This window comes from Nuphar pumila, chromosome 3 (genome assembly GCF_984573655.1).
Source record: "Nuphar pumila chromosome 3, dmNupPumi1.hap1.1, whole genome shotgun sequence".
NCBI lineage: Eukaryota > Viridiplantae > Streptophyta > Magnoliopsida > Nymphaeales > Nymphaeaceae > Nuphar > Nuphar pumila.
In genome coordinates this window covers 131,780,773-131,794,093 of record NC_143251.1, presented here as the reverse complement: position 1 = coordinate 131,794,093, position 13,321 = coordinate 131,780,773, and the positions used below count along the sequence as shown (strand labels likewise).

General features: G+C 39.7%; 1 protein-coding gene across 1 annotated transcript; it reads left to right on the top strand.

Moving 5' to 3' along the window:
- The first annotated feature begins 6,700 nt into the window (after positions 1 to 6,700).
- Positions 6,701 to 11,676, top strand: LOC149843861 (seipin-2-like). Its single transcript, XM_090001969.1, has 3 exons — positions 6,701 to 8,212; positions 9,801 to 10,796; positions 10,885 to 11,676. The coding sequence occupies exons 1-2, from the start codon at positions 6,803 to 6,805 to the stop codon at positions 10,251 to 10,253; spliced, it is 1,863 nt and encodes a 620-aa protein (XP_089858095.1). The 5' UTR covers positions 6,701 to 6,802; the 3' UTR covers positions 10,254 to 10,796; positions 10,885 to 11,676.
- The last annotated feature ends 1,645 nt before the right edge of the window (positions 11,677 to 13,321 follow it).

Genomic DNA, 13,321 nt, shown 5'->3' with positions numbered 1-13,321 from the left:
CTCTCTCTCTCTCTCTCTCTCTCTCTCTCTCTCTCTCTCGTTGTTAAGGTTTCATCTGTCCTCTTGTCACTTTATTTGGACAATTATGATAATGAACTAGTAGATTTGAGCTTCCTTAGTATAATAATAATGTTTGCTTCTCATCACAGTATGACATGAAATCCAACTGTGCATTTGGGATTGGAAAATGAGCCAGGCCTATTAGCAATTTTTAATTTAATTTTATCAACAAATTTTAATCGGTAAATCCATTTTACTGTCCTAATGACTTAATTCTCTATTTACTTTCGAAGACACATGAACAAACTGAACCTACTTATATACCATATGCATAAATATTATTCTGATGGACATAGGCGTGATAGCAGATCAGGAAAATGCTTTTATGTAAAAACTCTTAACAGAAACGACACTTATTCTGTATAGCAGGAGCTAGTTTCTATTCTGAATGCCAAACACGACAGATGTTACGTCTTGTGTTGTGGTTTTCAAGTACCTCGCTTGAAAATATATTTTACCTTATCTGTTCTCCATATAAGTTCATGTTTTATTCTATACACGAGCACATGCATGCATACACATACACAACCATATAAAGAAAGTCCCTTATGCCATATGTAAGGAAGCTCATCTCCTTTTCTTGTTATGTGTCATCTGTAAGGAAGCTTATCTCCTTTTCTTGTTATCTGTCATCTGTAAAGAAGCATGTTATGAAAACCAACCAGAATTTGTGCATGTCTTTGCATATGCATGTGTTGGTATTTGTGTTTTTCTAAGTTTAAACACTTTAAACAAGTGTCTCGATATTATCATTTCACGTATGATAGAGTTGAGCCAAAACTTGTGACTGTTCATGTGTGTCTTTAAAATAATCAATGACAGGAGAAATATGGCTCCTGAGTACGCTACGCGGGGATACTTAACAGACAAGGCAGATGTTTTTTGCTCGGGGTGGTAGCCTTGAAAATTGTTAGTGGACAAAGCAATGCACATGCAATGCCAAAGGAGGATTTTGCGTTCCTTTTGGACTGGGTATGCTATTCTAACTTACTCTGTAGTTTCACATAGCTCCCAAGATAGACATTCTATATTCTTAGCAGTGTAAAACTTATCAGACGAACTGCACTATGTTCAGAGCTATTCATAATTTGGCTTGTCATTGCTTTTTTGCCTAGTTTCTTTATGTTGGCTGCGAGTACACGGCCATCTTGGCCTGTTTCACTGCATATTGATGAAGAATTGCCATTATCAATACTGGTAAATGTCACACTAACAGCTGCAGTATAACACTGCAGGCTTTTGTTCTACAAGAAAAGGGGAGCCTCTTGGAACTGGTAGGCTCTAACTTAAGCTTGTTAGAAATTTCATGTGAATTAATCACACATTATAAACTATCAAAGGAAAAGGAAAGACCCATATATATAAAGTGATCTTATATGGTTGGGCCACATAACACCAGTATGGTTATAATAACATTTAGATACCTTTTAATTTTCTATTTTATGATGGGTTTTATTGAAAAGAAGACAATAAAGTGGTTACAATTGGGTTCCTCAAAACCATATATAGTAGCTATTTTTTTTTTGCCTCTCCATCAAGAAAAAAAAATTATCTTTCTCTCATTAGGTTTTGGTAGATCTAACCCATGTGCAATAATGAATTCGGGTACATTTTTCATTATGTTTTATTTATTTATTTATGATCTTTTAAATGATTTAACATGAACAAATTTAAGAACCAAGAAATATAACTTCTCTAATCAGGAATCCAACAAAAAAAACATTAAAAATGCTCAACATTGCTCTTCCTCGCGCCAACCCTTCTCCCTCACTCTGGCCAACATTGTCTTTCGTTGTGGATATGCTTGAAGGGAGAACCCTTGCTCCCCAAGCTCCAACTCTTAGTAGCACTATCACAGTGGTTGGAGATTATGTAATCCCTCTCAAGACAACATAACTCAGAGTGAGTCGTCCACTCGGCCCCATAGAAGTGGATATGGGCCATGGGCAGGCTCATCAGATTCAATTTGACACGAGGACGAGAGTATATTGAAGAGCTATGAGATAGCCTGATGGTTAAATCATGCTATCATAACGAAGAGGTCTCAGGTTCGAATCCCGCAAGGTTATTTTCAAGCTAGCAAAGAGAGAGTCTGACATCCTGCCTGGCCAGCAGGGTCGTTGTGAGAGGATGAGATAAAGGTGCCTAATGAAACGTCACTGGTGCATGGGTGTGGGTGTATCCCTAGCTTTCAAAGGTGGGCCACGCAAGGCAGAGTGGTCGTGGGACCCCACCTGGGGTTTTCTTCGCTTCGGTGAGGGTTCCTCATCGTAAAAAAATCGAAGCAGCTTATATGCCCCCCCCCCCCGAACAGAGCAGTTAGCTACATCTCATGTTCGGGCCAAAAAAAATGACGATTCTTGAAAAGGAGTGGTTGTAAAGACTTAAGTGCCCCGAAGATGATTATTTAAGACCTAGTCTCTGCACTACAAGATTATCTGAGAAAGAAATCTCCCCTGGAGGAGGCCATGAACATCAACCCTCTCACTCTCTCTCTCTCCCTTCTCTTTTTGCTTCTATGCATATCCAACAGAAGATCTTACATTGCTCCATCAAGCACCGGCTGACCTGCACATTGACTGTTGTGGAGCCTGATTCAGAGTTTTTACCCTTACAGGAGGAGGGTTTGGGGGCTCATCCCAGCGTGGGTAGCATCATTCAACTAAATGAGTTGTAGATCCTGATTCAGAGTTTTTACCCTTACAGGAGAGGGGTCTTGGGGCTCCTCCCAATGTGGGTAGCATCATTCAACTTGAAGAGTTATGGAGTCTGATTCAAAGTTTTTACCCTTACAGAAAAGGGGGTCTGAGGGCTCCTCCCAGTGTGGGTAGCATCATTCAACTTGAAGAGTTGTGGAGTCTGATTCAGAGTTTTTACCCTTACAGAAGGGGGGTCTGAGGGCTCCTCCCAGCGTGGGTAGCATCATTCAACTTGATGAGTTGTGGAGTCTGATTCAGAGTTTTTACCCTTATAGGAGGAGGGTTTGGGGGCACCTCCCAACATGGATAGCATCGTTCAACTTGATTCATTGTGGAGCCTGATTCAGAGTTTTTGCCCTTACAGGAGAAGAGTTTGGGGGTTTCTCCCAACGTGGGTAGCATCGTTCAACTTGATTCGTTGTGGAGCCTGATTTAGAGTTTTTGCTCTTACAGGAGGGGGGGTCCGGGGGGTCCCCCGTGCACGGGTCCCGGGTGTCGTGGTCAAAAAATGCACAGGGTATCGTGATGAAAAAAACATATTTTTGTTTCAAGCAAGGTTGGAAGAAATCAGTGGAAAATTCAACAAGAAGCATGTCAGAATCAAGATGTGGATGTCAAGCGAGAATGGTGTTGTGCAACTCAAATAACACAAAATAATAGGGGTCTGGTTTTTAGTTAAAATGAGGAATGAAATGACAATAGAAATCGCTGAAAATTTACAGAAATAAACTAGACTCAATAACGAAGACACCACTTTTTATGGATTTGGAATATGACCTCCGGTTAGAGAGATATGACCCTAACAAGTTTGTCCTAATTCGGGTAGCGATTTACAATGATTTGCTTACTGAATAACACTACAAATCGCTATAGTGATTTGCGGAAGATACTACAAATCACTATAGCGATTTGCGGAAGAATTTACAAATCGTTATAGCGATTTGCGGAAGACACTACAAATCGCTATAGCGATTTGTGATTTGTAGTGTCTTCCGCAAATCGCTATAGCGATTTGTAGTGTCTTCCGCAAATCACTCGAAAATACTACAAATTGTTGTAGGAAAGCCCGATAATACTACAAATCGTTGTTGGAAGGCTCAAAAAAATTTGGTCCGGAGGGCGCTGCCCCCCGAGCCCCCCCCCCCCCCCCCCCCGCCAGGGGCTGCCCCTCCTGGACCCTCGCCCGCTGACCGCGCAGCGGGATATGCGCCGGGGGGGGAGCCTCTCAGACCCCCCTCTTGTAAGGGCAAAAACTCTAAATCAGGCACAGAAGTAGAGAGAATGATAGAGTTGATGTTCATGGCCTTCTTCAAGGGGAACTCTTTACCTCCTTTGATTTCTTCTCTAGAGAGAGAGAGAGGGTTTTACAGTGTTTTACGGAGAAGAAAGAAGAAGAAGATGGCGATGAAGCAATGTAGGATCGTCTGTTGGATATGCACAGAAGTAGAGAGAGAAGAGAGAGAGTGTGTGAGAGGGTTGATGTTCATGGCCTTCTCCAGGGAGAACTCTTTGCCTCCCTTGATTTCTTCTCTAGAGAGAGAGGGTTTTACAGTGTTTTACGGAGAAAGAAGAAGAAGACTTTGAAGAGTCAACATCATCCTCGACTTTCTGGATGGATGACATGTTTGTCCTTTTTTTGAACTGTTTGTTTTTTCTTTTTTGAATGATGGGTTTTTTTGTCATTTTCTCAAACCATCACTTTATGAGAAGAATAGCAAGAAAGGGTACTTAAGTCTTTGCAACAACATCAGAGTCAGATGCAAAGTTATGTCAACATACACGGGAATACGAGCCTCATGCGCTTGTATACGTGGTGCTCATTCAAAGCCCCGAACACAGACGTGGGATTCAGTGAATCATTGGGGGCGAACATACACCACCCTCTATAAAAAAATAGTGACTTGAGACTATATAGTTCAGTACAACAATCAGAAGTTCTTCCGTTAACCTTTATTGCACACTTTCGGTGTGCAATGCCATTGCACTTTATCTTTACACAATCACATGAGAACAGGTCATGTCTGTGGCCCACCTATAGGGATGTAAATGGTTCGGATTTGGGTAGGTGTAGTGGTTAATCAGACTTGGATTCATATTCGGATGCAGATAAGAAAAAGCTATATATATATATATATATATTATTTATTTATGTAATTGAATTTGGATATTTTTCAGACTGGAATGGTGCAGATCAGTATCAGATCTGACTTAAAGTACTGATCCGAATATAATCGAAATCCCAAAGTGATCTGATTTAACAGACATCAATATGGTCCTAATGCACGTTCAGATTTCTTTTAAAATATTAAAATCAAGAAACAACGTGCCGAACTTGGATCAGATATCTGATCATATTCAATCTGCTTGCACCCCTAGCCTTTAGTGGATCCAATGTCAAAAGGTATCATTCTCTTGCGGAATCTGGAACTTTGTGGTGAGGACCCAGTTGTATCCGAATCCAGAACTGGACCAGCCTACTCATCAAAATTCAGATCCAGTGTAAGGTTGAGACTGACCCTGACCATATCCGACCCGTTTGTAACCCTAGTAGCATCAGCATGGGTTTAATTTGGGTCAAACGACCAAATGAGATGGGCCAAAAAAATTGCAGATCATATTAATTAAACGAGTGAAATAGTGGTTTTAGGTTTTTTCACCGGAATCCGACTTTCAAGAAACCATTTATATCTAAAATTATATCCATTTAAAAGAAACTGTATCAGAATCCAAATCTTAATTTTTATGATGTATTGGGTTGCACGTTGAATTTCGTCATACCTATATTTAAACAGTTTGCATCCCCACTTTCATCTAGAGCTCTCAATGATAAGGTACCCGGCCCGAATCTAAACAACTAGGTCATTTCAGTGGACCTGAGCCCGGGATGTCAATAGTTCAAATGTTTGTTATCCGATATCGGACCTGAATCCAACTCAGATTAGTTGGATTTGGTAAAAAGGCCAATCAAATCCGATTAATAATCAAATTCAAATTTGGTTTGAGATTTCATCACCGAATCCGATGAGTATTGGAATAATCTGGTGGATATTCAAATCAAACTACATGGAAAAAAATCCAATTCCATATTGCCTTTTTACATCTGAAACTAAATCCAAGTAGCGAAGATCCGATTTTGTTGGATTCAGTAAAAGGTACATCTAACCACCCCAATTCAAACCGTTTACATTCCTAGTTGGATCCAGGTAACATGTGGGTCGGGTTTGAGCTGTAATTTCTGTCGGGTATTCAACAAACTTGGTACACCTGAGTTTTTCATATGCAATTTTTAAGTAAATTTTTTATAATTTAACTACTTTTACATATGCAAGTTGGATCTGGGTATCCATTTTAACGTTACAACCTGAACCTGAATGCTTGTTATTTTGGTTAGGTCCGGGTGCTCACCGATGGATCGGGTACCTTACCAGTCGACAGCTCTATTTCCAATAGTGACAAAAGTTTTTAGGAAACAACATAATATCAACAGCTAAAAACTCGCAAGAAATAGACTTTTTTTAAAAAAACTCAGGTTTTTTGGCAAATATATTTAAAAGTATTAAAAAATAAAATGTTATAAAAAATACAAATTTAAAATTTTTAAAAATAAAAATCGCATAGTTTTTACGATAAATAGCAGACAAAAAACATAAATATCCTGTTTAAAACACAATATTTATGTTTCTACAAAAATTCATGATATTTTGATAATATCACGATAAATTAAAGTTTAAAACTTTCAGGTAATTTGTCGTGATATTTTCGCTCGTTTTTTTATTTGGTAGATCTTGCGATATTTTATATTTGTCGCAATAAATCCATCCCTCCTCATTCCGGAACAGTTTTTCGGATAAAACCAAATCAATCAGATCAAGATCCATTGGGCAATTTCGGCATTAAATAAGACCTATATAAGGCCTTTTGGCGCCCTCTATTCTATCTCCTACTGATCCGTTCTGTTGACGCGTGTCGTCTCGTGCTCGCCGCCCGCCCCTTCAAAATTCTCGCGGAGTACGCCAGAGAGAAGCTCCTCCACCGTACCGTCAATGGCGGAAACCTTAGGGGAGGAGGAATCCCTTCCCGATATCTTCCTCGACGCCCTTGACGTCCCCCTCCCCTCCGATCCGAGAGAAGGATCCGGCGATCGTGCCGATCCGCCGAGTCCCGCCGTCGAATTCTTCGATTCCCGCCTGGATCCGTCTCCTCTACCGTTTCGGAGGAATCTCCGGCGTAAAATTCCGATCCGACGGGGAGATTCTTGTAATTTATCCGGCGGAGATGGTTCGGATGCGTCGGGGATCGAAGAGGGGGACGTTGATGGAGGTAAGGTCCTTCGGAAACTCAGAAGTCCTGTATCCTCTTCTGGTAGAACGGATTCTTCAGCGATCACGGGGGTTTCTGAGGGTCCAAATGGCTTGGATTGTGAAGTTTCTGTGATTTCGGGCCTTTCGGCTTCGGATAATTGTGATTCAAGGATGAGAAATGAGCCTGATTATGTTAAGAACGTTCAGGATCACGAATTCTCTAGGGATTCATCGCTTAGCAAGGATCTGTCGGGGGATAGTATCGGTAGGGGTGAGGAAATGTCTGGAATTTCGTCTTTTAAGATTGAGAGCTCGCAGATGTCATGGGACCCTGGTTCCGGTGAAGCGGTTGTCTATCATGACATTTCTAGGTCTTCTTTAATCAAGGAACGGATGGAGGAGAGTGGAGATATGGATGCATCGGCATTGACTAGGACCATGGAGGATCCCGTTTCTGAATCTGATAATGTTTGTTCTTCGAATCAGGTTGTATTGGTGGAAAGTTCTGCTGAAAAGTTGAACGATTCTTCTTTAGATGTTGTCGATGGATTGCCCTCTTCACACCTTCTGATTTCCTTAGCGGGGTTTGTCATTAAAGCGATTTGCTTTCAGATAAATCTGTCTGTGATGATTCTGGTCTTCCCTATTAGGTCGTCAATTTATATGTACAAGCTCGTGACAGATCCTTTTGGAGCTATTAACCAAATTAAAGAGCATGGGTTCCATGTTCTCGGACAAGTGAATAACTTTGTATTAGAGAGGATTGGTGCAGTCTTTCCGGGTCATCCGTCAATTGGGAAATTGGCAAAGATGTTTGGATGGGGGTGTTTATGGTCATGTTATGTTGGATTTGTGATCTTTAGCTTCTTCATATTGTCATTCATCTTGAGTGGTGTATTAATGGGGAACTTCCTAGAAGAACCAATCCAAATAACAAAGGCTTTGAGTTTCGACTATACTGTGAATGATCCGGTGGCTCTTGTGCCTATCAACTCCTTTGACGATGTAACTTGTTTTCAGGACTGTCAAAGAAAGAGTGAAGCTGAAAAGAGTGTGGGGCATCGTTTTATACCGCCTTATCACAGGTTACAGCTAACAGTCTCATTGACATTGCCAGAGTCAGAATACAATAGGAAACTCGGAGTCTTCCAGGTATATTAATGTCTTTTGTTAATGTACTTGAATAATGTTTTTGTTTGGATAAAATGCATACTCCTGCTTTCTATGTTTTGGCTTTCTTTCTGTAGTGGGAAACAGTTTGCATATAATATTGTGAAAGGTGTTCATCAAAAGGAGCCCATTGCATGCCAATGATCCTATTGAACCATGTAATCTGAAATAAGACTGTTCTTTCATTAGAATATATGTTCTTGAATGCATTTAGGAATATGGTTTGAATGCGTTTCAAACAATGGGATGATGAATTGCAGCATTTCTGATGAATGGCAAGGCTGTGTTGATAAATGGTTATTGAGCAATTATAACAATTAGCAATTGGGTGGTCCACTGTAAATTACATGGCTGTGTAAGGACTCACTTATTGTGATAAATGGTTTATACTTAAGGACAATTACAAAAAATGGCATAAACTTCTTGTCAAAAGCATGGTAGCAAGTTTACATCATACTTCAGGATCCCTAGCAAAGATTAGGCCAACGCTAAAGAAAATTCTTCAGGTTTCATAACTTTCAAATGTATTTTCTTTTTTTTATCGATAAAAACAGTATATCAAGCATTATAATCTACTAGTAACTACCACTCACAAATTGTTCAATTCCATAATCAACTATCATGAAATAAGAACTTATTTTTAAACTTTTGACATTTTCAAGTGACCAAAATTATCCATATCTAGGAGATGTAAACAATAATAATTATAATAAGTAGAATATTTTAACTTAGACAATCTAACATGAGAACGTGTTGATGTATAAATTGCAAAAATAAAACTCTATCTGTGATCATCATTGTTCCTATAGATATCAATCATGTTTTATAAAAACTAAAATATATAAAATATGAAGTATGGACCTAATCAACCAACTGGGTTGGCCCAATATTGGGGCTACCTAATTGACTCTAGCAAGTCACCAGGTCAACCTGCTGGGTTTTTGAACTATAGGCCCGACGGAGTAATGGGCTTCCTCCATCTGAATCTTCAAGTTTCAGCCTCCAATTTTATGTTACAGCCCCTGGTTCACCAGATTGACCAGTGGAGCACTAACATTAATATTCTCGTCTATGTATATAAGATGCCATTCAAACACCACTAATATAAACTTTTAAGAGATGTAGCATTTTACTTGAGGGTTCTTGAGTTCAAACCATATGGTTTTAATAACGATAATGATAATGTTGTTATCTCATGCTTTCTAATGCTTCAAAAGCAGGTATGTCTGTTTGATCTAATCACAATTTGGATGTTAAATCTGCTCTGTGTCAAATTCTGTATGCCATTTATAACACCATTTAGCATGTTTATGAATAGGAACAAAGGTTAAAGTTCCAGTGGGAGTGACAAGGATTATCCTTTTAATCTTTTATTGAATATACATATTATATATACATAATATTTGTGAACTATATGCTGTTAAGAGAATAATTTGAACTCTAAGTATGATTAAAATGAATTGCTAGTGACTTTAAAGTAGTTGTCCATTTTCCTGCTTGTGTATCATTGCTGTACATTATTGGCATCTCCATAATTTTGATGTTTGCTGGTTTCATTGCTTTGCTGAAGGTTATGGTGGATTTATTGTCTGCCAATGGTGCCGTACTTGCGAGTTTAAGTCATCCATGCATGCTTCGCTTTAAAAGTCAACCGATCCTACTTGCAGGAACCTTCCTGAAAAGTGTTCCTCTTCTTTCTGGTTATTCTTCTGAGTCCCAAACTCTTAAGATTAGAATGAGAGGCTTTACAGAAGGTATTGAGCCATCCAAATGTTTGAGAGTTACTCTTGGGCATCGTGCAGAATACAGACCAGGTGAGGGCATCCCTGAAATATATTCGGCATCAGTTTTGGTAGAGTCCGAGCTTCCAATATTTAAAAAGATCATCTGGAGCTGGAAAAGGACAATATTCATTTGGGTTGCCATGGGATTTTTTGTCATAGAATTATTACTGATTCTGGTCTGCTGTAGACATGTTATTTTTCCCAGTCCAAGGCCTGCACATGATTCTGTGAATCTATGACAAGCTAAAAATCATCCTAGTATCTAAGATTCTAATCCACTGGCAGATGATACCATTATTGCTTTTGCATTCAAATATCCCGGTTCAAAGGCAGGTTGAGAGCTGGCACTATCCTTCCATTCCCGCAAGCAACCTTTGTGTTCTGTCATTGTGATTAGCTTTTGTTGTTGCTGTACACTATCCAATGAACTTGTGTTATGCAGGGATGTCTGTTTGACATTTTAGCTTACGGATCATTTTGCTTGTATCACAAAATGGCCAAATGCTGTTGAGTTTTCTTCAAGGTTACATTGTTCTCTAAGACTAACTCAGATATATCTTTTAACTGGGAGAACATTATTGTTGCCTCTGGGGCTAGTCTTTCTACTGGGCTTAAAAGATGAGATTTTGGTTCAGGCATGTCGCTGTACTTCACATAGGTCACTCTAACGGGATCAGTTGTTACTTTTTAGAAAGATTCACGCAAATATTGGCAGATATATAAAGCATCCTCAGTCATGATTATGTGCCATTCAAGCTGTAGGACTTCTTTATGAAACTAAGGTATCTTAAGTTTAAATTTAAAAACTTGCATTGTGATTTCCCTTGGTAAACGTTTTTTTATCTTAACAATACTTCTTTATCTTTCTAGTTGTTCTGCTAGATCGGTTGCTCAAAGATCTTTGGACTCCTGGAAGGGTTCACTAGCACAGTGATGTTTAACCATATGGGTGGTTCATCTAGGTGGAGCTCTTAACGTGGAAGGGTTCTCCCTCCAAGAGTGGAAAAATATGCTCTTGGAAAGGAGTGCAATTGTGCAAAGATTTCTTGAAGCTTTTGCATGCTAAAGGTGTAATCAAGGATTTGTTTCTTAAGCTTTGAAGGAGCTTCTGCTATACTGCATGATGCTGCCTTTAGTCAAACTAAATAAATTTAAATTTGCGTTGCTGCAAACTAGATTGCCCTATCTTTAACGTAGTAAACTGGTATATTGATATCTAAGGTAGGTGTTAGTATTTTGTGAAACCAGTGGCAAACTTATGTGGTAGCCCATTGTCATCATAGCCTGTTTTGGCCAGTCCTCTATTTCATGTTATATGCATCCACTACGTTTGCTTTCAACTCACTGGCTTTTATAATATATTGTATTATCAATCTATCATCATCATTTGAATTCATGTTTGGTTTTCTAAGTTCGATATTCCATCGCATTTGGTAGGCAGTCTAACATTTCAGACTATGGTAATGGAGGGGTTCCCTGGTACAGAAATGTTATGTTTAACGGTATGGCCAGATCCATCTAGGTGGAGCTTTTAATATCTTATGTGTAAACTTCATGGATTAGTGTTGAGCATGCTCAGAGAATTTCTCCTTGAGATGGGGTTTGTTCTTCTTGTGGTTCAGTTACTCTTCTAAGATGAATGGGATCATCTCCTGCATATCTGTAATTGATTAGTGCTTCATTCTTTCATCAGTTCACTAATACGACCATTGTGTCTATGAATTGCAAATTACGTTGCTGATATATGGTGCAGACCTGTGTGACTATTGTTGCTAAAACATTTTGAAACCCTGAGATACTTACAACTAAGATACGGTCTTGTAATATGCAGTTTATGGCATGCTATCACCTCCTGCTGCCTCTCGTTTTGTTTGGACCAAGTCTAGCTGAATTGGTTAGCTTTAAAGGTGTGTTGCGGAGTTCCTACTTTAAGCCGTGCCATCATTTACTCTTTTTTTTTGTTGAAAGACAAGCTGGGGTTAGGCAGACCCGTACCAGTTATACAACTATACCATTGGGTTTTGAACCTGCAACGTCCACAAGGTGACGTGCACTAGCTGCTCCTACCAGACAATCAGACCCCCCTTGGCGTCCCATCATTTACTTCCTTTGATACTTGAAATGGGAAATCTCTCTTGTGGAGAATTACGGTGTCGTACTACTTTATGCGGGTCAGGCAATTGCTCGTCCGTCTCCGTCCATTTACCATTGGCTTATTCCTTTCCCTTGTCATCTTTCCTCTTAAGAGTCGGTGATTCTTTCTAACCTTTTTTTACTTCTCTTCTCGATGTTAAAAAAAAAAAAAAAAAGATAAAATCAGAATGATTAGAATTGAGTTGTATCAAATTTTGGAGACATCAAAATGTTCAGTATTTGTACTAAAAGATACTCAATTACGGTTAGGGATGGCAGTAGGGGAAAATGGGGCCCTGCCCCCATCTTGCAAATCAGGTTATATGTTCCCCCCCCCCCGATGATTCACTGAATCCCACGTCTGTGTTCGGGGCTTTGAATGAGCACCACGTATACAAGCACATGGGGCTCGTATTCCCGTGTATGTTGACATAACTTTGCATCGGACTCTGGTGTTGTTGCAAAGACTTAAGTACCCTTTATTGTTATTCTTCTCATAAAGTGATGGTTTGAGAAAATGACAAAAATGCCTTTCATTCAAAATAAAAAAACAAATAGTTCAAAAAAAGGACAAACATGTCCTCCATCCAGAAAGTCGAGGATGATGTTGACTCTTCAAGTCTTCTTCTTTTTCTGTTCAAAAAAAGGACAAACATGTTTTCTTCTTCTTTCTCCGTAAAACACTGTAAAACCCTTTCTCTCTCTAGAGAAGAAATCAAGGGAAACAAAGAGTTCTTCCTGGAGAAGGCCATGAACATCAACCCTCTCACTCTCTCTCCCTTCTCTCTCTACTTGTGTGCCTGATTTAGAGTTTTTGCCCTTACAGGAGGGGGGTCCGGGGGCTCCCCCCCGGCGCGGATCCCGCTGCGCGGTCAGCGGGCGGGGGTCCAGGGGGGCCGCCCCTGGCGGGGCAGCGCCCTCCGGACCAAAATTTTTTTGGGCCTTCCAACAATGATTTGTAGTATTATCGAGCTTTCCTAAAGCAATTTGTAGCATTTGTAGTATTATCGGGCTTTCCTAATTTGCGGAAGACACTACAAATCGCTATAGCGATTTGCGAAAGACACTACAAATCGCGGATTTGGAATATGACCTCCGGTTAGGGAGATATGACTCTGACAAATTGGTCCTAATTTGCGGAAGACACTACAAATCGCTATAGTGATTTGCGGAA